A 26,340-nucleotide genomic window follows, 5' to 3' on the forward strand; every position below is an offset into this window, starting at 1 on the left:
CTCTTTCTACCATATCCCCTAAGTACAGTGCAGAAGTTAAAGGGCAGCGTATGTTGAATAGATTAAAACAAGCTGATTTTTTATATTTCATTAGTTCAGAAAGCTTAGGCATTGTTCAGAAAGCCAGAGGTAAGGACAGACATGGCATGAAGCCCAGGGAACAATAAAAGTGACAATCAAGCACTGTGTTTTCCAGTACTGCTTTGAGGGTTTAAAAAACCAAGAAGTTTTACAGTGGGCATAAAACTAGCTTTGTGATTCCTTTTGGGAAAGGGGGGGAACACCAGCACCTTTAGTCCCTGATGGAAACTGGTGACAGCTGGGATGAGTGCAGCCGCATGATGTCCTCACAGCCTGGTCCTGCACAGGACTCTCCTCTTCCAAACACTCTCCTCTCCCTGGAGTGAGAAAGTGGCTGGACACTCTTGGTGTATGCTGGGAAAGGGAAGACAGCTCCCTTCAGCACAAGGGGACTGTGATTAGTTTGCAGCCCCACATCTAAGATCAGGACAGGGAGCCTCCACCCAGCCAAAAACCTCAGCCAAATCTCTGGTCCCTCCTCCATTTTCCCTCCAGGATACAAAAAACTCTGCCCTCACCCATCCCTCACACACAGCTGGCTCCAGGCTGGCTGAGCCCAGAGGCAAGGGATGGCCTGCAGTCCCAGGGCTTTCCAAGTAACAGCTGTTTCTTCCACACAGAGATTTCTTCCCATCAGCTGACACAGTCAGGATCACATGGGGAAGCTGAGCTCAGGAACAGTTTGTTATTTCAGAACGCCTGTACATGTGTATTAGTAATATCTGCTGAGGCACTGGCTCACCCCAGCTCCTGCTTGTTCCTTGGGCACTTCTCATCCTCGTGGTCCAGCCACCCCCCCCATTTCCATGCTTGCAGGAAAACTCCCAAGTCCTACAGATCTCTGCATCTCACTGGGAGCTGTGGGCTCAGAGCTCCCAGCTGGGGCTGCTGGGTGGCAGGCAGCAGATCAATGTGCTGGATCCCACCAGGCAGCCCTGGGGATGGCACAGCCTGCAGGAAGGGCAGCAGAGAACATTTGGGTTTGGGATATAGAGATTCTTGGGCCCCAAGGGCTTTTAGGGCAGATCCATCTGTGGTTGTTTTGGTGATAGTGAGGGACTAGCAGCAGAGAGGATGGGCTGAGGACAAGGTCCTTTGGAGAACACCAGGGTTGTTTGGAGTCAGGGCAGGGCTGCTCCACAGGGGACAGTGGCTGGCTCTAGGCATCAAGCGGGACCTGTTGGATAATCCCCATTTCTGCAGCCTTGGGAGAAGGGAGACCATGATCCCATTCATAAGGAGGAACAGAGCTGGTCCCACAACCTTGGTGTGACCATGGGGACCAGCATTGCTGTGGCAGTGCCTGGGGCCACAAGGACTCACTGTTGGACATGGCTGCTCCTGCCCAGAGCAGTGTGTTTATGCAGAAAACTGCCCAGAAATTCAAAACTTCCCAATTTTCCCTCTTCCCTGTGCTTGTAGAGCAGCTCTCCTACCTGGAGGGGTATGTTCATCATGTGCCTTTCATCATCCCTGGCAAGTGGCTTTTCATACAGATTCACATCAACTGGATTTTACATCCCTGCACTTCTGAAAACCTCCCAGGCTGGAGGCACACAGAGCCTGGGAAGGGTGAGGACCTTGAGCAGCCATCTCCCAAGCTCTTGTAACTTCTACAAGTTCTCCTCTTCAGTAGGGTGAAGATTAAATATTAAACCCCTAAACACATCCCCTGCTTGAGAAAACCAGTGTAAAGGCAGGGCAGGAGCTGACTGGAGTGCACCCTTGTGTGTACAAGGAAACACAGATCCAGCCCTGGCAAGCGGGCTCCGGCCGCCTGAGGGAGGGACCACGGCAAAGGTCATGGGTAAATCAGGCCAAAAGCCTCTGCCCTGAGTGTGTTTGTGCTGGTTTACAGGACAAGAGCCTGCCCTTCCACTTCCTCTGATGGGCAGCTCTGGGCCCTCTTCTTTGCAATCATCTCTCAGCACAGCCCAGGAACTGGAACTGGATCTGACCCAGCTGGAGGTTGCTCTGACCCAGAGAATAGGCTGGAGCAAACCTCTGGTCCCACCAACCAGAGGAGCAGCACATTTTCCTCCTAAATACGGGCTGGAAATGCCCAAGAGACTGGTTGGAGCAGGAGGCATCTCCAACACTGTCAGAGGGCTAAGAACAAGACAGACAGCTGGCCTGAAGCTCCCATACTTCCTTTGAAAGCCCTGACTTGCCCCTGCCTCTACCCCAAGACTCTGTCAAACACATTAATAAGATTTCCTCAGTGAGTCAGCTATTCCTCCTGTGGTTTCCACTTCTGCAATTTCAAAAATCTGTTCATGAGACTGTTACTGCTCATTAGGGAAGAAAGCCATCCTGAAGAGACTCACACCCTGAGGAATTCTGGGAGCTATGGCTCTGCAGTCCTTAAGTTGAACTCAGCTGGACTGCTAAATTCAGTTTCTAAGCTGGAGTCAACCCTGGGGCACAACCCATGGTGGGCTGCAAGGAAAGCCATGACTCTAGGAAATACCTGGCACCACAAGAGCACAGTATCCTGCAGGAGCTGTGGCTGGTGTTCTGTAGTGCAGAAAAACCTAATCAACTTGAGAGAGAGGTTATGACTATTTGTTAGGCAGATCCTTTCAGGAGCATCCACAAGTATTTCTGTGAGCTGTGAAACTGCTGAAATCCATTTTCCTCTGGCTTTGTCTGAAGGGTGGGTAGCTGAAGGGGATTCTGCTCCCCAGCAGAGTTCCAGCCCCACCACAGCCCTTCCCTGTGGGAAGCAGTGGTGGAGTTCACTGCCTGGTTCTGTGAAACAGGCAGCCAAACCTGGGGAAATTCAGAATTCTGAGATATTGCTGCTTCTTTCCACAGTAACTTGGTTTGGGTGTGGCCATGGGGAAGTCCTGCAACATTTTGACTGTGGAGGCAGCAAGGAAGCCCAGTTCCACTGTTGCACAGTGCCCAAGGGATAACGTTGGCCAGCCGAGGGGAGCGGGTGGCTGCAGAGCGCTGCACTAGAGACACAGCTGCTTGTGGCAAAGCTCTGCGGGTGCCAAGGACTGATGCAGATGTACCCCTTGTGCCAGCTGACTGCCAGGATACGGACTGCAGGGCACCACAGCTCAGCAACAGCCCTATGGCCACTGGCTTTGTGCTGCTGAAGCTGGCAGGGCTATCCTCAGGCAGGTGTAATTTGGTATGCAAGAAGTCCATGGATAAGATACCAGTCTGGATGTACACCTGGACCCAGCTCAGCAGCGATAGCTTGTGGAGTTTCAGCCCTAAAACTCCCTCGAACAAAACTGGGCAAGTTGTTGTTCTGCAGGATTCACAGTGAGCAGCCAACCTCGTTTGAGTTGTGGTCTTTCTTGGGCCTGAATTCAGAGCATCATCAAGCTGAGTGTGCCAAGCACTGTGTATGCGGACCCCTGCAGCAGGTAAGGATGCAAAAGGAAAAAAAAATGTTCTATGAGAGTGATTGGCTCCCTGCAGTACAGCCAAGAGCTTCACAGAGTGAGGGGGCAAAAGTGGGTCTTCACATAAACCCGGAGAAGTTTAAGGAGGAGGATTTCAGCATAAGGAGGACATTTAAGGAAGAGGAACAGACTGTGCCCCAGCCACTGCCACTGGGAGAGTTCTGGCTGCAGCCAGCTGGGCTGCTGAGCTGGTACAGCCAACACTGGTGCTGCTCTGGAATGCTCACAGATCAAAAATGTGTACTCCCAGTTATTTATGGGACACATGATCCAGCATCACGCAGGCTGGGAGGATGAGGTACTGATCACTGGCTTGCTGGGCTTGCACTTTTCCTTATGGGATTCCAGACTCGATTCCTTCATCTCAAGACTGAGGGATCAGGAGGACAAGCCCTGTCAGAAACCCTTCAGCCAATGACACGTGGAGGGCACAGCTGTAACTCTGAAGGACATTTAACCACGGAAAGGGAGGTGACTAAACATGGACTGAAGCTGTGTCAGCAATGGGAGGTGCATCCCTGGGTTCAGGACAGTCCAACAGTCCTGGTGCCTTATCTACACTTGCCCAGCAGTAGCCAGCTGCAGGTTTGAAAAGCAGGAACACTTTTCCCAGCTGAAGTCTGTACCCAGCTCCACCCAAGTGCTGTTTGTGTGGTCTGAAATCAGTCAGCAGCAGCCTGTGTCACCAGAGTACAGCCAAGGAGTGGAGCCACGATCTTCCCAGAGGCTCAGGCACAGGCTCTGCAGCCCGAAGCAGTGCTTGGGAAGGGCAATAGCAGGACAGGGCGGGAAACACCCAGCGAGGGGCTTGAAAAGGCAGAAAACCCTTTAAATCTGCTGCCAGAGGCAATGTTGTGCCACAGCTGGTTATAAAACATCTCAAAGAAGCAGGTGTCTCTGAGACATTTACACTGCATAAAAGCCTGTACAGAAAGTCCAGAAAAAAAGAGCACAACTGGCAAACATTAGGCTCTTCTCACACTGCAGCAGCACAGCAAGACACTTTTCCAGTTCAGGCTCCTGCAGCTGTCCTGAGACATCATCCAGGACCTTCCCACCACCACGCTTTCTAGGCAGGACACCAATCATCTGCAGCCTGATGCAATCAAGCACATTCCCCTCTCAGGTCTCAGTCACTGGGTTTACAGTGCAGAGCTGCAAGGTCCCAAAACAGCTGCCTGAACTGTGCAGCTCCTCACGATCCCTCACTTACACTTTCCTGCTACTAAGCACCGTCACGGTTAAGTTTACAGCCTTTAAGGGAGTTGTAAAATTGTGATTTACAGTATTTAAGGCTCAGGTCACCTTTGGAAACCATGTGAAGAAAGCCCTTTTGGATTGCAAGGATGGATTTACTGGTGATGGAGGCACACGACCAGGCTGAGAGGAACCTCTAGTGGCCACAGGCTTCCTGTGCAGCAAACCTCCTTGTGGCGGTGCCTAATGCGTGGTCTTCCTCACGCTCGCTCGGGCTAGCTCAGGCACCGCGGCGTGGAAAGGTACAGACAGCTGGCAGTGCCACCTAATCCCATCCCGTGGGGTCTTGGCTCCCACGCGACCTCGGCGGCAGGCACAGGTGGTGCAAGGCAACGAAGGCAGAGATAGAAAGGAGGACTCTGCTGAGCGGGTCACAAGATTTTATTGGAGCCCCTGGGTGGGACCTCCTCACCTCCAGGTAACTGCCCAGGTAGAGCCCCCCAGGCTGTTTGCCTGCACCTTTTATTTGGGGCTGGAACAAGGGGAAGAGGCAGGGGGTGAGCAAATCAGGGATCACCAGGGAAGGGTCACACTGCTGAATGGCATTTTTATAAAGCAAACCTAGATGATGGGGAAGGACCCCCACTGGATCTGACCTATCACTTGATGCCCTTGGAAGAACTTTCTAGCTCCAGTGGAAGGCTCCAAGATGACAAGCAGACCCCAGAGGAGGGGGGGAGTGGGGGATTGACACATACCGGTTGGAGGGGAAAAAAACAGGGAAAGACCATTGGGGGGAACAAACAGGGGTACATAGGAGGAACCATTACATATTAACAGCACATACAATAAAACCAAAACAAATCCCATGCCACTACACCTCCTGGCAGTGCAGAGCTGGCTGGAGAATCAATCATCTGGGAATTGTTTCTGCCAGCTCATCAATCCCTTTACCACACTGCATTGCCTTAATAAAACTATAGCTCTGCTCTTGGAAATGTACAGCAGTGCAGGAAGGCCAGATTTGTGTGAGGTGGATATAGAGGGGTTGGAGTTTTTTGAAGGGAAATATCCAGTTCTCTCTGGCCTGACAGCAGTTTGTTTAAACCTCAAATTTCATGCAATTCCACATTTCTCACTTACATCCTTGGTCACTGCATGGTCTGATTGCAACTTACAGGTGCTGGTGGCCAGAAGACACCTCTAAATTCCATTTTAAACTTAGGCTGGGCTGGGGCAAACCATGCTCCCTGGCCCTGCAAATGTGTATTAGATTATGTAACCTAAAAATGTGTATTCTATTTCATCTGCTGAAAACTGTTTTTTGGGAGATGTTTTATCCTTCTCTCACCCTTCCAGGGGGGAGGGGAGCAGATGCCTTCTGATAATGGCCCAGCCATTCAAACCAGGTGGGGCAGTGTTTCTTACCTCTTTCACCACCCCTCCATCCTCCAGGGGGACATCTTCTGATAATGGGCCATTAGGGCCCACCAATGACAGGACACATTCCATCATCCCATTGGGAGATGCTCCACCCAGTGAGGGAGGAGCCAACTGTTCCTAGCTAGATAAAAACTGGGACTGAAGGACACAAGGTATCCAGTTTTTCCACCAGATTCCTCATCACCACTAGATTTTCTACAGGACCATCTCTACTCCACAGAACCACATCTCTTACTCCAGAAGGACTTATTTAGACTGCTTCCAACACCCTGATTTTTCTTTGCTTCCTTGCTTGTTTTTTGTACTACATTTGTATTTTTTTTTTTTAATATTCCTAGTAAAGAACAGTTACTCCTATTGCCATATCTTTGCCTAAAAGCCCCTAATTGCAAAATTATAATAATTTGAAGAGGGTTTACATTCTCCATTCCAAGAAAGGCTCTAACTTTCCCTAGCAGACAACTGTCTTTCAAAACCAAGACAAAATGGAAGAAGGCTCATGATAGAATTTGCTATCTAGAGACTTCACAGTCAGTTTGACATCTGATCTTAAGGGAAGTTTCATGAGATCTGAAAGGATCAGGAATCGTGTGACCACCTCACTGCAGTGAGAGTTCTGTCGGAGAACACATGCTCCAGACTTTCTTTCAGTGTCAGGGTGCCTTTTGCTGAGCTCTATGGGAAGGAAAAGACCAGATCAAAGGACAAAGTCAGCAGCCTCCACAGTTAAATACCTTTAATATAATCAATATCCTGCACAGTGACAAAAATACTGTTGACATAGGGCAGTGATTCCAAGATATGGTAGAAAACCAATTTTGCAGCACAGCACCACTCATCTGAAGAAAACATCACCCCAAATAGTACACACACACACTCAACCTGACAATGAATAGTCTGAAATTCACGAGAGAGCTGCAGAACAGCCATGTGCCCATGCCTCGGCTGTACCCAACAGTCTGACTCAGTGTCACTCACAGGAACTGAGCTCTCACAGTGTCACGGTTGTGGGTCAGCTTCTGGCTGTGGCATCAGTGTCTCCACGGGCAGAGGAGATCATGCCCCACCAAAAATGAGGATGAATTTCCAAGGACAAAGTACACAATTGCTATACAAAGACATGAAGAGCAGTTGATGGATCTGCACGTCACCCTCTGTGGGTCACCACAGATCTCTATTGGCATGGTTTAACTCTTCAAAGAACAGTACTGGCCCCCACTCCATTTTGACTTCAGATATGTCACCAGAGAGGAAATGAGTATTTTTGCCTTCCCTCTGCTAATGTGCCTCTGTTAACAGGAGGTTGATTAATGTGATGCATCAGAAAAAGAAGCATGCCAAAGTGCAGGAGCTGCAGGAAAGACAACTCAGGCTTAGTGAAGCCTGTCCAACCTGGCTGCAGCTGGATAGAGTTTCTGTGGCCTGCAAACAGCTTGGTTGCCATTTACAGTCAAATCAGGCTTCTGATGTCAGGAGTTTCTAATCCTTTCTGCCTTCAAGGAATATGACAAAGCAAAAAGCAGCTTCTCAGGAAAGCACAGACGCTCTTGCAGAACTGTGGTGACCAACACCCAGCCCGCACCCATCCTGTGACTGGCACACTTACTGCTGCCAGCAGGACGACAAATAGGGATTACAGCCTACTTCAACAGTTGTTCAGAGCTGCAAGTAACAACTGACTAAAGCACTTCATGGCCGGAGTACTTGAGATAACTTCATTTTCTGATAAGGTGTCCATTGTAGTCATTGTCTTCAAAACTAGCCTGTGGCCTCCATCTCAAGAGCTTTGCATGAAACAAAGGGGTTGAACTTTGATATACAGTTGGTCAGCAACAACAATTAACTACACAGACAGGAAAAATGCCTCTTGGCTACTGGAAAGATGACCAAGTCAAAACACTGTTCTTCTAAGGTGTCTCACAACCACAACAGCAATGATGGATGAGTATTTGCACATGACAAGGAATATCCATTACTGAACACAAAGATTGTGTGAAGTTGCTGCAGCACTGTAGAACTGCTCTCCCTGGATTATTGCAGCTTCTTGCTCATCCAGGCTATTCCAGTTCAAACCACACAGACCAGACCCACAGGGTGGCTGTGGCAGAGCAGTGCTTTTATCAAGCCAAACCAGTCCCATGCCTGGCATCCAGTACTGCTCCTTGGATTCTCACACTAGTATCCTATGATGAGTTTCGGAGCAACCAGGAGTTACATCAGATTCCAAACACCCAAATCACTGTGCACTAAGAACAGAGCAGGGAAAGGAATATGTTTCTGAGGAATGTTTCTTAGACAGTTTAAGACAAGGTATTGACATAGTTGCACCCAGCAGAGTTGGGAGCGAGGAAATCCCATCACACTGCCAGATGCAGCCAAGCTTTTGCAGATAAAATTTATTCATTTGGAGTAGAACATTACACTCCCACAAATCACACCAACACACAGCTCCAGGGAATTTCTGACAACAAGTTGGAAAATAATACTATTGTGGTTTTGAGTTGTTTTTTGCTCCCAAGGATATCTCCTCAGACAGGCTCAAAAGAGGAGATGCAAACCAAATGGAAATCCCACCTACACTAAGGAGAACCTATATTTTGGAGTGATTTTTTTTTTTTTTTTTTTTGTCTGAGGAAGCTCGTGGGGTACCTGCAAGGGCAAACTGACATGGGTGGCTTGGAAAAATAGAAGGCAGCATCAGCCAGTGTTTGCAAAAAGCTAGATATGACTGAGTTCTTTCACATCAAAATATATCAGTATAATTGAATTACCTCTTGCAGTTCAATCAAGCTTATTGTAAACCTGTGAAAAGACAACTAAGCAGAACCCATTGTGTGGGAAGGAGAAACGGAGGCCCAATGCTGACTCTCAGACAGGGTGAGAGAATCCAGTTGCAAATACAAATGGTGCAAAAGACATCTTAAACTGTTCTACACATAGGCTAATTTTTCAGAGTTATTTTGACAAAAATTCAAAATGGCACCTTAAAAAGAAAATCTTATTTTTGCCAAGTTTATTCACATACTCTGCAAGAAGCAACTCTTTACCAAGCTATGAGGTACTGTCATGGCTGGTAAGCTGGACAAGCCAACATGACCCAAAACTCACCTCTGACCTCTGAATATGAATGTGACCCTGTCCAGCCTAGCTTTTAACATTATTCATTTAAATTTTTCCTTTTAATGAACTTCAAGCTTAAGTAGCAATAACATTGAGTAGCAAACCCACACTGCAGCTATTTTTCAGATTGAACTGTTTAGAAAATCAGCAATTTCTCGTCCCCTTCATTTTCCCTGTTGTGATAAATCTTATGAGTGAGTTACTCACTGAAACTCTGAGCATCCTGTTGTATGCTCTGGACAACTCACTCATGTTTATGTATTTGTACTTCATGTGGGAGAAGTTCCACAACAGATAGTGCAATTTTTGGATAAAGACTCTGGGGAATTGCCTCCAGACATCACATGACTCAGGGCATACCTACAGAGAATGTAGGAATGCTCAAGAATGAGCAAAGCCTCATTGCATCACCCAAACCCTACCAGAACATACAGGAAGAAAACGGTTACCTTCTCAGGAGGGATCCATCACTGGGACGACATCTGGAGAAACAGTGTTGGCTCCAGTTCTCCTGGGAAACTCATTCACTCCCAGATTTGCCTCCTGCCTTCCTTTCTTTACTTGTGGGGAGAGGATTAAGCTCCCGTTATCACCATGTCTAATTCCCCAGTCACACGGGGATATCAACACAGTTATTTCCAGAGTTAAAGCTTCATTTCAGCTCCCAGGAAAGATGAGGAAAGGGACATTTCTGAGCACTGCAGCGACCCTCTAGCTTTCAGCTGCCTGACACAGGGAGTCACTCTGAAGTCATCATACTGATATGGAATAGGAATGTAAACAAAATCAAGACTGGGAGATATCACCGTCCAGCCTGAATGCCTTTCTCGGAGGCAGACTGATCAAACATATACAACTGGAACACATTAAAGGTTCTGGTACAAGAAGATCAGCAATCATGGTTCTGGTGAATGAATAGCTTCATAACTTCTTAATGGTACTGATTTGTCCTCACAAAGTCTGCTCATAGGAGGGCAATTTTATGAATTGCTGTTTTATGTCAAAGCTGAATCACCAGTGCTCCCTATGAGAAGACGTTTGATATTCCTGGCTCAGGCAGGGAACTGGTGCCAGTGGCTCAGAGCTCTGCAGCACAGCTCAGCCATGGCCGTGCCTCCAAGGAACTGTGGACTCAAACATATCCCATGATTTGGACCTGTATCCATTTAGCATGGATCTGAGCTCATAAGATTTTCATTTTTACCAACAGTCCCTGAATACAGATCTCTAGAGGTAAAGGGACAAGCAGTTATTCAGATACATTACTTCACCTTGACCTGTCTTAAATAAAATAAGAGTAAACTAGGCCTGAATCCAAGTGTACCACTTAGGAATGTCTTACAGCACTGAGCCCAGCTGAAAGCATGCTTAGCTCCTGTATCAGAATTTACCTTGGACAACTGAAAAACTAGCTGATTAATGATAGTCACATCAACCACTCATGGTGTCCCTGAAGCCCCACACCTCCAGGATGGAGATCTGAAAGCTCTCAGAGCACAGTGGCTGGTTATTGAAAGTGTTGCAGTGGCTGGTTCTCCCGTGGTTCAGGTCTGCATCGAGATACAGAGCTTGGCCATCACCACCTCCTGGGAAGAGACAAGACAGGGTGAGGATGTCTCTGCATTTCTTGGCATGGGAAACAGCTGTACAAAGACTTTAGTGCTTTTCTCATGGGGAACAACTGGAAGCTCTCAGCAATGTCTGCTTGCTGTCTTCAGGTGTAACAGTATATGATCAAATATATAGGTTTTGAATTACAATATCAGAACTGGATAATTTATTTTAATAATAATAAACAAAAGTAATGCAACTCAGTAAGAATAAAAACTACCTGCATTTAAGATTAAAAACTATCTGTATTTCAGCTCAGTGTTGAAGGATATTGGAAGCTAAAACTACAAACTTATCCTACAGTAAAGGAAAACCAAAAAATTCTGTTAGCAGTCAAAAATCAAAGCTGGGAGAAGAACAAGATCAGTAAGTAACAGCACTGGCTTGGTCTTCTAAATCACTATAAAACATGTAAGAGTTGAAAGCATTTTGATTATCTGTGGGTCTATGTAAAGATTCACAGAGCTTTCAGTCAGAAAGTGCAGAGAAGTGAAATAAAGTTAGACAGAAATGTGTTAGGAGAACGAAAAGGAAGATTCCCTATTGCTTACTGGGCAACCATCAAAGAATGGTTACCAGAGCCATGTGAAGAATCAAAAGGGTGGGAATTCCAGCCCACAGCTGGAGCTGCGTACAACATTCACTTCTACATATCTACTACCCAATGGGGGGGTATCTTATTACCCCCCCCATAGGGTAGTGCACGGTAAATACAAGCAACTCCCTTACCTAAGGCTGATAGGAAGAGCTGGTGGGACACAACACACTCTACACCTCTCTGAAAGGAGGGTGGAACCCGGTGGGGGTTGGGTTCTACTCCCAGGGTACAAGTGACAGTATAAGAGGAAAATGCCTGAACCACAAGGGAAGATTTAGGTTGGATATTGGGAAAATTTCTGCACTGAAAGAGCGGTCAGGCATTGGAACAGGCTACCCAGGGCAGTGGTGGAGTCACCATCCCTGGAAGCGTTCAAAAACCATGTAGATATGGTGCCTGGGGACACGGGTTAGTGGTGGCCCAGCAAGTACTGGGATAATGGTTGGACTTGATGGTCTTAGAGGGCTTTTCCAAAGTAAACAATTCCATGATTTTATGACTAGAGCACATGCTGCTATGTGGGAAATCAGCCAACACTTGACGTTACAGAGGAAATTACAGGCCAGTTTCCCTCCTAACAAGTGTCAAGTAAAGACTTTTGGGAAAATGAAAGCTATGATTTTAGATCTGTTTTTTGTAAATCCCATTTAAATGACAACTTTACTAAGCAGACTTTTGCCAAAGTCAGCAGCACCACAGATCAAATAAAGTTCTTGGAGAATTAACATGTTTTATGGTTTACTCTGTGTTTCAAAGGCCTTGATGCAAAGTAAGCTCCTTTTTGAGAACTACTTCTCTTTGTGAAATAGGCAGTATGAAGGAATGGCTGTATATAAAGTCATGAGTTATTCTCTTCTCTAAAATGCTTGTATGCAGGTATTCCCACAGAAAATTCTGGTTAGGGAATGACATTTTGGGCAATTTTATCTCTACCTGTAGTGATACTGAAATAGATAAAGGGGTCTGGTGTATTTACCACATATCTAAGGTAGACAGGAAGAGCTGGGGTAGGATCTGTGCTCGAATTCTCACACCGACTCACCTACAATGATGCACTCGCTGCTGCCAGCCATGAACATGGAGGCTGTTTTGGAAGGCAAATTGAAGTGCCTAGCTGCTAAGAAGGGAGAAAGGCGATCTGAGGGGTTGCTGCTGGAGGAAAGGGTGCTAGAAGCTGGTTGGGCATGGTTTTCTGTCTCTGATCCAGTCGAGGCTAGTTCTGGGTGTTTTATGATCACCCACTCGTAGCGTTCCACTTCTGGCTGCAGCTGCAGAGAGGCAGAGAAGGGCAGAGCTGACATTAGTGCACACACACTCCACAGAGCTCTGCTCAGAAAAGAACATTCCAGCCTCTCAGTCTCTACCCATACAGTCAGCAGTAAAGCTTGGATCAACATTTCTTTTAGGCTAGATGTTATCCTTTATTCCTTTGCTTTTTAGGTGGTTGAAGAAATGACACAATAACTTCTGAGTTACATTATTACTTCTCTCATCTCTAGATCGTCTTTCTCTACAACTGCATAAAAGGAGGGTGGAGCCAGTTGAGGTAAGGCTCTGCTCCCAGTTAACAAGAGACAGACAAGAGGGAATGGCCTCAAGTCGTGCCTGGGAAGGTTTAGATTGGATATTGTGAAAATTTCTGCACTGAAATGGTTGTCAGGCACTGGCACAGGCTGCCCAGGGAAGGTATAGAGTGACCATCTGTGTCAGTTTTGCACAGGCTGGTTCTTGGCAGTGGGGCAGGCCACAGAAGGGGCTTCTGTGAGAAGTTGCTGGAAGCTTCCATCATGTCAGGCAGAGCCAATCCCTGATGACTCTGAAGACAGACATGCTGCTGGCCAGGGCTGGGTCAATTAGAAATGGTGGTAATGCCTCTGTGATAATGAAGGAGGGGGAGGAGGTGCTCCAGGCAGCAGATCCATGATTCTGCTGCAGGCTGTGGTGATGACCATGGTGAAGCAGGTTGTCCCCCTGCAGCCTATGAGGATCCACAGGGATGCAGAGATCCACCTGCAGCCTGTGGGGGAGGTACCCATGCCAAAGTGGGTGGGTGCCTTAGAGGAGGTTGTGAGCCTGTGGGAGACCCAGTGGAGAGAGCGGGCCTTGCTTCCTGGCTGGAGCAGCCTGTCCTTGGAGGACTGCACCTCGTGGAAGAGTGACCCACACTGCAGCAGCTTTGGGAGGGCTGTTTGTCCGTGGGAAGGGCTCATGTTGCAGCAGGTCCCAGGGAGCTGCTGCTTGTGAGATTGGAATCACCCTGGAAAAGTTCATGGAGAACTGTGTCCTGTGGGAGGGACCCAACAGTCTCACAGAGGATGGACTCCTCTCCGTGAGCAGTGGAAGAAAACCTTGGGTGATGAACTGACCAAACCGCCCAGCCCCTGTCTCCCTACACTGTCAGTGGGAAGAAGGAACAGGCTAGGGGGAAAAAGTTTTTTTTAAGAGCTTATTTTACTTCACATTTCCCTGCTCTGATCTTGTTAGTAATAAATTCACTCTATATCTCTAAATTGAGCCTATTTTGCCACTGGAGTGTTTTTTTCCCAGCCTAAGGACAGGGAAGCTCATGAACCCTTTGTTAAATTTTCTCTCCTCTGCCCAGCTGTAGCAGGAGAGGGTGAGTGAGCAGCTTTCATGGGTGCCTGGCATTTGGCCAGTGTCAAACCACGACACCGGTGTGTCAAAAGTGCTCAAAAAGGTGTTCAAAAATGTGTGAATGTGGCACTTGGGAACATAGTTCACTACTGAATACGATGGTAGTTCTGGGTTGGTGATTGGACTTCATGATCCTAAAGGTCTTTTTCAACCTTGATGATTCTATGATCTTTTAAGAAAATGTTCTTTGCAAGTGGAGAAAAAGAGTCACCACAAAACTTAAAAGTGTTGCCATATCATGAGAGCTTTTGTGAGATGTTTATAGCTCTGACTGATTTTTCCCACGGCTTTCTGATGTAAACATCTTGTTTTTCCACATTTCTTTCTGATGATAGTCAACTGATGGACTTCTAGCCTGGCCAGTGGGATAGAAAGGTAGAAGCCTTGTTCTCCAATCCCTGGTCATTCTTCAAAACCTATAAAAGCAAGGTCTTTGTAAACAATAAAGTTCTTTCCTCTTTCTTCTTCAGCCTTCATTTTGTGTGGAGTCAAATCTGTGAGTATTTACTCATGTCCACTAGCGACATAAAAGTAAATTTTTTTCCTCCACATTAAGAGTTAATAAACTTTATAAATTAGAAAGGCATGTAATCCAGCTTCTTTAAGTGGAAGGAGGGTGATAGTTAACCAGTACAGTCGTTCTATCTTGGTACTGAGCAGCAATAACAAAATTTTACTCACCCTAAACACAAAGCACTCCCCAGTTCCAAAGAAACTCAGCTTGTTCCCTCCTCGACGGCGCTCGCTCCAGTCAGTGGACAGGTAAGCCCCACACACCTGGCACAGACAGCACAGTCAGGCTTCCCATTGAAGGAGAAGGCATTTTAAACCCACTGTACTGACATTTCAGAGGCCAAAACTTCAGGCTTTAGTTTGAGTTTCGGAGTCTCTATACCAGTGGACTAAAGCAGAACAAGTACTTACATCTAAAGACAGATTTAAACTGCTTTTAATCCACCAGTGGTTACCTCTAAATCCTAAGAAGTGTCATAAATTACTTCATACCTCTGATGCCTTAAGGGAGAAATTTTCTATCACAACCCCAGGGACCAAAGCATAGATCATTCCAGGCCTGTACAGCCTGACTCCCACTCCCTCACTCGGGCAACCAAAGCAGCAAAGCTGTCCCAAGTATGATCAGCTCTGCCTGAACACTTTTTGGTCAAACAGTGGCCTTGGTGGCTTTTTTACATTTCAAAGTGTAGGTGAAAGCCAGCTTAGCTAAGCAAATGCTGAACTAGCTCAGATATGTAGGGCAGCCAAGCAAACCACATGGGGGTAACTAGTCTCCAATAAAGAGAAGCACCCTTTGAGGGCTGAGCTGATCTCTGGAGACTTGTGTTTGCACTAGAATTTTTTGCTACCAGAAATACACATCCCTGCCAAGTGCGGACAGAAGAAACAATGAAGCTCCGAGAGTGAGATGAAAGCATCTGCCTTTTTTTTCCCCCAGAAACTCGCAAAACAATTATGATTATACAGAATTGTTCTAAGGTACATTCGCTGTTTGGCCTCCATGAGCATTACAAGCAGAGCTCCTAGGACAAAATTACTGAAGATCAGACTTGTTTTATGCAGATAAATCTGTATTTAGATTTAAATCTAAATTTAGATTTAGAATTAAATCTAAATGACCCAGAAGTCCATTTGATGTGATATGCCTGATGCGTATGAGAGGCAGAAAATCAGAAGGCAAATTTTCTTTATTCTATACGTTAACTACAGAGATATGAATAAAGGATGAACAACCCTTTGCAAAACCCCTCCAAATCCATAAGCACAAAACAAACTCCCCCATATTTTTCTCCCATTTTTTTTGACAGGCTCCAAGACAAGAAGCAAAATAACTGTTCCCCCCCTCCACCCTTCAGACACCAGGGGCATTTCATAAGCCACTGGCATCTCAACACAGGCCTGAATGGCCAGAAACCACACACAGAACTATGGAATGGCCTGGAGGGTGAGCATTAGGCAGATGTAAATAAGAGTAGAAATGGGCTTCATCCTGCAGAGATAGAGGCAGGAATAAAGCCCACAGGCTGCAATAACAGCTTAATGTTATATACAGAATACTTAGAAGTAATGCAGAGTGGCACAGACAACACCACCATTACAGGAAGTTCCTGTGTGCCCGCCTGAGAAAGTTCTGGGAAGACTTCTTGTTTTATGTATTATTTTTTTAAATAAGCATGTTGCTGTTTTCACATTATGCTGTCCAATATCGCCACACAGAGGAGCAGAAATAAGGGACCTGTGTGCACTCCTTCACAGAGCTTCCTTGGCTTATTTTTTTCCCAATTAAGAACGAGATGAAGTTAAGGCTTTTGTTTTCACATCATGTGAAACATTATTCATATCATTTAAATTCTGCTACTTTCTCTCCTCATATCCTTGAGAAAATGAAAATATCTTCTATGAATCACAATTTTAGCACGATTCCCACTCTGTCCCTCTGATACTGTATTTCAGTCTATCCAAGAGCAAAATGAGCTACTCTAGTCAATCACCCCACAATACTTGAAAGAGAAAAAGCAGCTAGCCAAGACCTGGTTTGCAAGATCTGCCCAAGAATGCATAGTCCTATAACCAACAAATAGAATAATTTAAAGCATGGATTCTTAAAAAAACAAAACCAAACCTTGCTTATTCATTTTATTATAAACAGCTGTGTGTTGCAACACAGCATTACACACTGCCCAAACTCCAATTTAATCACTTATCTTTCGCCTCACTCACCTCTTTTGCTGTTGTCTTGATGAGGAGCAGAGTTGGTTCATGTCCCTCACTGTGGGAATAGAACCTGAAGCGCAGAGCACAACAAAGTGAGCACTTGACTGCCACCAACTGCAGCTCCTTTCCTCCTCAATGTCAGGCACTGCCTCCTTCTCCAACTGATGCCATGGCAAAAAAACACCTGAAGACTAAGAATATTCCTGCAAATACTTTATAAAGTCCATGTAAAAATACAGTTGAGTGTAAACAAATACTATCAAGCAGTTGTTCTCTACTTAGTCCCCTGTACAGTTTTATGTCGCAAGAATACCTTGAAGCTTACCTAGATTGACTGCAGCATTTTACAGCATCTTGAATTGAAACAACATAAAGGATCGTAAAACAACCTAGAGGACTGATGGCCATGTCTGAAGGGCTTTAGGTCTTCATGGAAATTAATTGTGATGATTTTTCTTTGCTTGCTTTTGCTCTTCCTCATAGGCACATAAGGCTGGGAGAGCAGGTCACGCCCTGCCTCAGTACCTCAACCACTGATGGCTAAGTCATAATTAGGGTCTATAGGGTTATAGTCCTCTGTACCAAGTGCAAGGACAACTCATATCTAGTTTATCTCACTTTAAAAAAGAAAGCCCCAAAACAATCAGATTCATTGGTAATTTCCAGCTTCCAGTTCTCTTCTTTCTTGTATCAGTTTGAATGTGGTTATCTATCAAAAGTGCCCACAGAGCAGCCACTGAGTTAAACCATTCAAACCCTTAAGGAACCAGACTCAGACCTGCAGAATCCGTGAACTGATCCAAGTTTTGACTTTTCCAATTGATTGTGAACAGTTCAAAATATTATGGCATAGGAAATATCCCAGTCAAATGCTGTAGGCAACAAGAATTTGTCACATTTATATTCCATCGCTAATTATGTTCTTCAGATCAAGTTCTGACTAAGCATGGCCTTTCTGTCAATCCAGCAAACACTTCACCAGTTGCTCCTTTATGCCCTACAGTAGAGAAGAGAGGAATGTTTTCCTTACCGGCTCAGACTACAGCCATGTTCCAAGGTGGTGAAAAGCAGGAGGGGCTGGCACAGTGCAAATCGCTCTGGGATCCATGACCAGATATCCCGCATCTCCTTTACACTGACAATTTCTGATTTGAAGTTCTCAGCGTGAACAGCCAAGTGCACATTCTGCCTGAGAAATACAACACAAAACATTGAGAAGCAATAATTTAACAAGTTTTGGATTACTCAACTGAAACACGAGAAGACAGCTGAACACTAACAGACTCCAGCACATAAATTATTGGTCAAAGCTCCAGCCCACAGAATTAGGCAGCCATGACCTGGTGAAGGTAATAAACTACTGCAACTTAACATAATCCTCAAAGACAGAGATCTGGCTTGATTGTATTTTCAATTCCTTCATATGGCAGCTGTGGCCTGCACTTTTACACACAGAGGACACAACACTGAGCCATTAAAAATGACCATGGCCTTATATTTGCTGTTTGTGAGTGTCTCACTGGCACTTGTATTTAAGCACAGAGAACAGAATACCTAAACAAACAGCCAGTATCTGAGAGGAAGGAGCAGTATTTTTTCTAACTCTGAAGTCCTGCCCGTATAGTGGGATTAAAGAACTCCTAAACCCCTCAGAAACTTTAGAGGAATCAGTATTACCAGGGTAAGCAATCCAAGGCAAATATTTGAAGCTTTTGAGGAGTTCCACCTTTTGGAAACATGTCATTACCAAAGACTTCCACTTCATTATGAACCAAAAATGTTTGTGGGATCGTGGTTACAGATGGAGCCTGAGAACATTAAGGAATGCTAGCCACTGACACTGGGAAGGAAATCCCTGTACCCCCCAGAAGGATCTGATACAGTTGGAAGGATTGATTCACGACTTTTAAACACTCCAAGGTAACATCACCATCTTAACCAGCCTTCATTTCTCAGATTAAACAAGCATGCAAGCCTAGAGCCTGGGGATTAGATGTTATTTGCTTTCATGGTCTATGTTAAAAGCTTAAAATGCAATAGTGACAGCCAAAGGCACAGAATTTACACAAGTCACTGAATTACTGGGTAGCCAGGTGTTAAATAGAGCTTTATTACTTTGCTCTGCATGCAAGGGTTTAGGTGTAAGTATTTGCCTACTTCTGATGGGGTTTTTTGACAATTATGCATTTCTTTTCTCTCAGTTTCATGATCATGAAGAGGCCCTCAATACTGTACATCTGCACAGATCTGGATAGCTTAGCTCACTCCCTAAAACACAAAAAATATATATATATATATATTTTTTTTTTTTTTTTCATGCTCATAGTACCAAAAAATCAGCAGCATTTGCAACACAGAGCAGTGCTTGCATGTAGACACTGGGAACTACTTCCTGGAATTCACTGTAGGCACCTTGGTGTCAGCATTTGAATGAAGTGACTCTTTAGGTTCACTTAAAAAATTCCTAAAATTACTGCTTATTTTAGCCAAATGAACTAAATCAGTCTTTGCATTGCTCCCCTGCATTATTTAATGCATGGAACTTCTATGGGCAGCTATTTAAACAAGCTGTAACTATTTACATGATTTAAAACTTAGAGTATCACTGACTAGGGACATTATTTATATTTCTAAACACAGCAATCTGAGGCAAAGAAGAGATCCACTGAAACAAAGCAGGAGCCAAGCCTTGAACCCCCATGTCCAGAGTCTTACTTTAGATCTCACGCTCTGTGTTCTGGCAGGTCTGCAGCTAAAACTGGTGCCACTACAGAACAGAGCTAAGAGACAAAGCCTTGGTTTCAGTTCAGCAGAAATTAAGATTCTTTTCCTCCCCCCACATATAAGGAATTAAAAAATAATTCAGGGCAGTCAACCATTTATTAGAATGAATTTCCAGCAGAAAAGCAATGGTGATAAATAGGCTACGACTTAATAGTAAATATAAAAATGTTTAAATTTTCACCTCAAGCAAGCCTCATAATTATTTGTATACCTGGTCTGTACATTTTTCACATTTCTGTGAGCTGTTTGGGCAACTAAACTTCAGTTCTTATTTCTAAAAGGCTCTCACATTCAGGGTATCTTTGCTTTTGCCTTTTTTTCCTTTTCCTGGCTACTCTGAACTGCTGATTTAAAGACTTTCCTACCGAAACCCCTCTCAAAGCCTGTGTTCAGCAGCATTCTGAACACATCCCTTTCAGTACCCTGTGCCTTCCCACAATTCTCCCACATAGGTAGAATATCACCTTTTCAAACAGATCTTTCTGATTTACTAGAAAGCATTACCCACAGTATTGGCCATCTAAAACTGTACCAGGCATACAGTTCCTAACCTTTGAATATCACGGTAAATAATTTTATGTTTAATGGCACCATCTAGTTAAACCAAAGAACACAGCCAAAGAAAGTGAAACAAAATGACCTCCTATTTCCCAGGAAAAAATCACAGCAGCAGATTGTTGAGACTGAAACTGGACCCTGTGTTAAGAAGTGTCCACATGCAGCCTGCACCTATCAAACCAAACTCCATGGTGCTGAGCAAAAAAATAACTTTTTGGGGGGGGGTGCCAGAAAATTGCAACTAGTTACAAGTATCTAACCTTTATTAATTTCTTATTTTTGACAGTATTTTTCTAATGACACTGAAAATAATCTCCTTCAGTTTGGCAGTTGCTTTTGAAAATAGTAAATGAGTGAAAATGAACAGAACACAAGTGGGCTAAGAAAAAAACACAAATGTTTTGGTTTATATTCATTGAGGAAAATTAAGTTTAGCCTTCACCACACCACTCCTTCGAGGGTCATCTGTGAAAGCATTGTAGCTCGAGAGAACAGTAAATGTGGACAGCATTAAATTCTACCACTAGAACTGAACAAATTCAGAAAGTTTTACCCTGCATTAGTGTTCTCCTCAGTTACTGGGATTTGCATGACAACTTTCTCCCGATTGCTGATGTTGGAAAGACTAGTTTAACTGCTATGATTCCAAGGAATTAGATTTGAAAACCAGCACAATTAATGTTTAATAGAGCAGCATTTGCTAATTTCATAGGAATGTTGCTTTTCCAGCTATATCATTAATACAATGTGCTTCAGAGCCCTCAAAATTCCCAAAGGTAAAGCCAAGGTTGAGGACATGCAGCAGCACCTGTCAAAGTGGATGTGCCCCGTACTATTCAAAAAACAACAAATACCCAACCCCAAAGATTACTCACTGAATTACATCTTCCTGCTCTACTCTGGCTTGGGTCAAATCTTAGAGGAGACGCATTAGCTTTAAAATACATTATAATTTCAGTGACGGCATAATTGTGTGGTAAAAGGAGATTTCTTTTTCAGTTATAAATAGCAACATAAGTAATTTGTGGTATATAAACCTGAAACCTAATCCTGTGTCAAGATCAGTGTCAACAGACACTCTGCTCTCTTTAAGTCCCCTCAAACCCAAACTGCTTCTTAGCAATCAAGGCTTTCTGCTGCTTTCAGAACAACCTAACTGCAAAAATAATACACAGATACTGAAGATTTGCTTGACTGGGATTAACAGCTTAGTGATTTATTAGAGGTGAAATCCTCAACATGGAAGTTATGGTATGAAACATGCTTTGCTAAGTCTCTGTTTTTTCAATCATGAAAACATGAGGAAGTTAATTCCAACTTTGATTTTATTAATTAGTACACATGTTAATATGCATCACTCACTAAAGTTAACTCAGGGCACCTGCAGCAAGGTCAGAGGATTCTCAAAGGCATGAATTTAAACCCAAACATCTGTGGCATTTAATACACACAGGGCAGCCTTTCTCTTTCCAAGTTCTCTGCTTATCAGGTATCACAATTCACTCACTGGGTTTTATTCTTTAAGATTTACTTTTCAGGCCAAGACTTAAAAAACTTCTTCATTAACCAATAACGCTCTGTGACTGAATAACTCTGACCTCATTGACATAGAAAAAAAAGTCTTGTCTTCTCAACTCTAAAAAACCCCTACCTACTTAAAAATAATCTACTATGAATAGAGACAGATCATTTTTAGGAGTGTGCCAAGTTGGGGCCAGTCCAAAATTTTTCCAATTAAGTGCAGAAAGCTTCCAAAGAAGATAAAAAGTTGACTCTGTTTCACATCGACTGCAACAGCATATATCAGATTTGGAGGTGGGATGATACCTAACAGCTCTTCAAAGCTGTTATTTGAGATGTTAAAAAAAAAATATTATTTATATATATTGTATTAGTTATATATTTGTATATGTATTTGTTTATACATTATATATGTAAAAATATAATATATACAATATATATGTATATATACACGGTATTTATCTTTATATTGTATATATTTTAAATACTATATATATACACACAAAAAGTATTTTAAAAAATCTTTTTCTTCCAGAGTAGAAAAGAGCATTATTATAACGGCCCTTTATAGCCCATAACCATAATCCCACCATGTACTTTCTCCATGTACAGTACTCTTTCCCACTCTGGAAAGCAGAGGTGTGCTGCTGTCTGAAGTGCTGTGCTGACTCCTTGGGCCCACTACCCCTTCTCTCACAGCTTTGCAGGTGCTATGAACTAACTTTGCAGGAGGGTATTCAAGAGATGTGGCACAGCAATCGGGTGCTCTGATTGCTGCCCTGCTTCTCCTGCCCTAATGTTAGCAATACGTGATGGCCTTGGAAAAAACAAGCCAAAGACAGCAGGAATGAGCAAAGTGCAAAGACTCAAGTATTTTAACCTACCTTTTGGGAGGTGCAAGACTGCAAACAGGAGTGGTGCAGCGGAGATGGAATGGACAGAAGGAGAACATACAAGGAGGAAGACAAAAAAGATAGAAAAGGTCAGTGATTTCCTACATCCATGACAAAGTGAGTGAAGGGAGCCTGGAGAGAAACAAAGCAAGGCTTGATTTGAGTCACCAAGCACTAAAAACCAATCAGACAGGTTAAAACATTTATATTTCTATCTTCCCCCTTTTTTGTTATATGATGGGAAAATAAATCATCTTCTCCTTGCACAGGCCAAACACAAGCAGAGAAGAGAACTCACTGGCACCCCATGGAGTCCAGAACAGCTCACTTCTCCTGCACTTCCATCTGCCCACAATGGGACACAAACTGAGCCAAGCCAAGCCCCCAGCAGCACTGTGCCTGGGGACACTGAGAAATTTCAGTGGGTTTACAAAGGCAGCCAAGAGAGGATGAAAAATTTTCAGTAAGAACTCTGCCTGGCATAGCAGTAACTACTGGCTTCATTTGGGTTTATTACTGTACTTTGCCCTGAAAGCATCACTGCTGTGAGTGAGAATTTCTCTGCAGCATTTAACACAGCAGGAGCTTTTGGAGTGTCTGTGGTTGGTTACCGTACATTTTTCTTTTTCTGTGGTTTATTTAATTTTTTTCAATTTTATTTTTATTTAAAGGTGTAATTCTGTTTTAAACAATATACTCAAGGATATTACAACTCTCCTGAACTTCCTAACAGGAAGACACAATGGAGGAGTCAATACTTTGTAACAAGTCTCAAATACAATGGTTGGAACTGTATCCAGTGTGACAATCCAGTGGTTAAAGGCCTTGAAATATTTGAGACTGACAGGTAAATGCTGAAGCTGACTGTAAACCAAGCTGTGAGTCTAAAAGTTTAACCTTTTGAAGAGACCAGGGAAGCCTTAATGTACGTAGACACATGAAGGCGGTTCAGCTAACACTTATGTGATCTTTTAGGCTGAAATGTACAGAGTATGTATTGCCATGTTATGGAATGGTATCTGTTTGCAACGACTGTAACTAACTCAGCAATGCAGCTGGCTGGAAGATCCTACTATATCAGTGGAGATTTAGAGAAAATGGACTGTGTGTCTAGACTATCATGTTCTAGACATCACACTCACTGACCCAGGGGACTTCTAGAAGTCACCTCACTTCAGAGGGCAGGGCAGCTCATAAAACTGTCCAATACTTAAGAGTTCAAAAATGGTTGGGAGAAGTTTTCTGCTGTCAGAGGCCTCTGGAAAAACAGACCATGTACCACTTACCTGCACATACATTTGCACTTGGCAAGTTGCTGATTTTGTTCAGATTAATAGATTGCTGCCTTTTCTATATCCATTGAGAGGCCTTTCAGCTAAGTTTTTTATTAGTGTAACTTTTACTGTCACATCAGAGCAAGATTTCATTTACTGGTTTCAGAGTTGCTTCTTCCTCCCCTTATTTCTGAGAAGAGCTTGTGATTATGCAACAGTTTCTTGGATCTGTATAGTCACTCTTCTCTTCCATGATTCCTTCAAAATGATTTTTCTAAGAGTATATGAACCTGTCACAAAACAGATCAACGCCTACCTGTGAGTACTATACTCTTGATTTCCAGGAGGCTGCAGTCGAATTTATTTACAAGTAACCTGTAAATAAGACTTATTTCTTCCTTGCTCTGTTAAAACATAGTTCTTCCTCAGTCAGGCAAAATGTTCCCAGCTGTGACAGTTCCTTACACTAAAGAAACAGCTGAATTCACAGTACTGGGCAGCATCAAACTGACATTTTATACAAATAATGTCATATTTAAGAATAAATTTTCACATTTCTTTGGGTATGTTTCTTCCAAGTAATTGATCAGTGTTTTTCCCAACTTTGCTAAAATGCCTTTTAGTTTAAATACTGCTTATGAAACACACTTTTGAGATGTAACACTTGTAATTAATATATACTTGTATAAATTCATAACTGAGCAAGCTACAAGAAACTTCTGTTCCTCTTGTATCATAACCCTTCAGTTACACTTCCCGTTACAATCCCAACAATGATCGATTTTGGAGCCACTGAGTTTTGCTGCAGAGAAAATGCATCAGGAGACACCAGCTTGCACCACTGGAGCTTCCCCACCAGTAATGGTGGCCTGACTGCTCCACACACTGGGAAAAATCAGGAGCTTGCTCAGGTTACCTGTGTTGAGCCCTACCTTTTCTGTTTGACCGTGATGCCCTTCTGCTGCAAAGCTTTCTCATTGGCCATCTGCAGGAGCTGGATCTCCTTCCGAGAGAAAAGGCGGATAGCAAAGGCTTTTTCCAAGAGCCTCTCTGGGGACACCGACTTGGCGATGTCCCTCACGAAGGCTCGAATGTCCTGCTGGATGCTGTCAGACTCCATGGGCTGCCCAGCTCTGACTTTGTGAAAGAATTTCAGAAGAGCCAGCGCGACGCGATAGAGAACTTTGTACCCTTCCACCAGGAAGACATCAAAGACCCGTGCAATGTATGCCATGGGCAGCTCTCCAAAGAGCCACCGCTGCCAGTCCGAGTACACCTCCAGCACGTCCTCGGACACTGCCACCATCAGCTTGTGGGCTGCCTGGCAGTACTTGTTCACCAGGTCCCCAAAGGTCATGCAGGAGGACTCGAAGGCCAGGAAGGTCTGGTCAATGAGCCGCTTGGACGGGTCGTTGCAAGCCAGGATGCGACAGACCTGCTCAAAGCACTCGGCCTCGTCCTTGCTGTAGTGCAGGAGCAGCGCAATCACCGAGGGCAGCGCCGGGCAGAACGAGATGTCTGGAAACTGATTGGCGATGCACAGAATGATCTTCCTGATGGCCCCAACACCCTCTGCATTCAGGCAATACGTAGGGATCAGGCTGTTGTCCACGAACTCCGGCAGCGGAAGGGAGCCGCTGCTGCGTTTTCCAATGATCTTCACCACAATGTCCCGGTACACGTTTGCATCTGGGGTCACTGTACGGCACGGGATATTGCTGATGAGTTTGTGGTACATTTTGGCTCTCAGAGAGTGGTTTTTGGCCCAGTAGCCCTGCCGGGCCAGCTGCTTGAGTTCATGGAAGTCTGTGCAGGTGAGCTCTTTTGTATCCTGGCTCTGGGCACTCACATCCATCCTGTCCCAGTCCACAAAAGGACTGTATTCATCCATGGCTCCAGGAAAAGAAAATCACATAAATCATGAGAACAGAGACCTTAGTTAGTCATTTGTGGACTCTTGGATTTTTCTGCAAAAGGAAAGTAAAAAACCAGACATCTGAGTAACAGATATTTTCTTTATGAACACACATATGTACATACTTGTTACTGCAATAGCAAAACTGTATTCTAAAGCAAAGAAAGTTAAAGATGCCTTTTTATTTTTAAGCCAAACTTTTCTTTCATTCTGTCAGTAACTCCTACTGCAGTAATTGATCAAAGGCCAGTCAAGAGACTGATCCTGAGGACATCTCCCCAGGAAATCATTTTCCCTAACTGAAAGTCCAAGCTGAGACATGGACCTTTACATTAACATCCCACTTAAGAGAACAGAAGACTCCCACTGCAAAAAAAAAAAAATATTGCAAAGTATGTTCGATTTGCAATCTCTCTTTCCAATTCTCTGGGAAAGTATAAGTGAAACTTATATTAGAGGGATGTACTCTCATGGCTAGTGTATGCTGTTCTGAGACTGTGTGGCTAGTGAGAAGATATGTTGTGCTTCTACTAACCAC

The 26,340-nt window shown here is 44.3% G+C and overlaps 1 protein-coding gene across 16 annotated transcripts in view; it reads right to left on the minus strand.

Annotated features, from left to right (window-relative positions):
* The window catches only part of TBC1D24 (TBC1 domain family member 24), a 46,681-nt gene that overhangs the window by 7,513 nt on the left and 12,828 nt on the right, over positions 1 to 26,340 (minus strand). For 7 of the 16 annotated variants that reach the window (XM_040078974.1, XM_040078971.1, XM_058422580.1 and 4 more), the window contains 7 exons: positions 24,820 to 25,854; positions 22,605 to 22,622; positions 17,888 to 18,046; positions 16,864 to 16,927; positions 14,809 to 14,904; positions 12,515 to 12,740; positions 6,865 to 10,849 (listed from right to left, as the gene is read on the minus strand). In XM_040078974.1, the coding sequence (XP_039934908.1) occupies positions 10,695 to 10,849; positions 12,515 to 12,740; positions 14,809 to 14,904; positions 16,864 to 16,927; positions 17,888 to 18,046; positions 22,605 to 22,622; positions 24,820 to 25,778 (1,677 nt within the window). In that variant the 5' untranslated portion in view covers positions 25,779 to 25,854 and the 3' untranslated portion in view covers positions 6,865 to 10,694. Of the gene's footprint in view, positions 1 to 6,864; positions 10,850 to 12,514; positions 12,741 to 13,552; positions 14,544 to 14,808; positions 14,905 to 16,863; positions 16,928 to 17,887; positions 18,047 to 22,604; positions 22,623 to 24,819; positions 25,855 to 26,340 lie in introns of those variants that run through there. The other 9 variants (XM_040078982.2, XM_040078981.1, XM_040078979.1 and 6 more) reach the window with 6 other exon arrangements.

The sequence above is a fragment of the Hirundo rustica genome, chromosome 15, assembly GCF_015227805.2.
Source record: "Hirundo rustica isolate bHirRus1 chromosome 15, bHirRus1.pri.v3, whole genome shotgun sequence".
Taxonomy (NCBI): domain Eukaryota; kingdom Metazoa; phylum Chordata; class Aves; order Passeriformes; family Hirundinidae; genus Hirundo; species Hirundo rustica.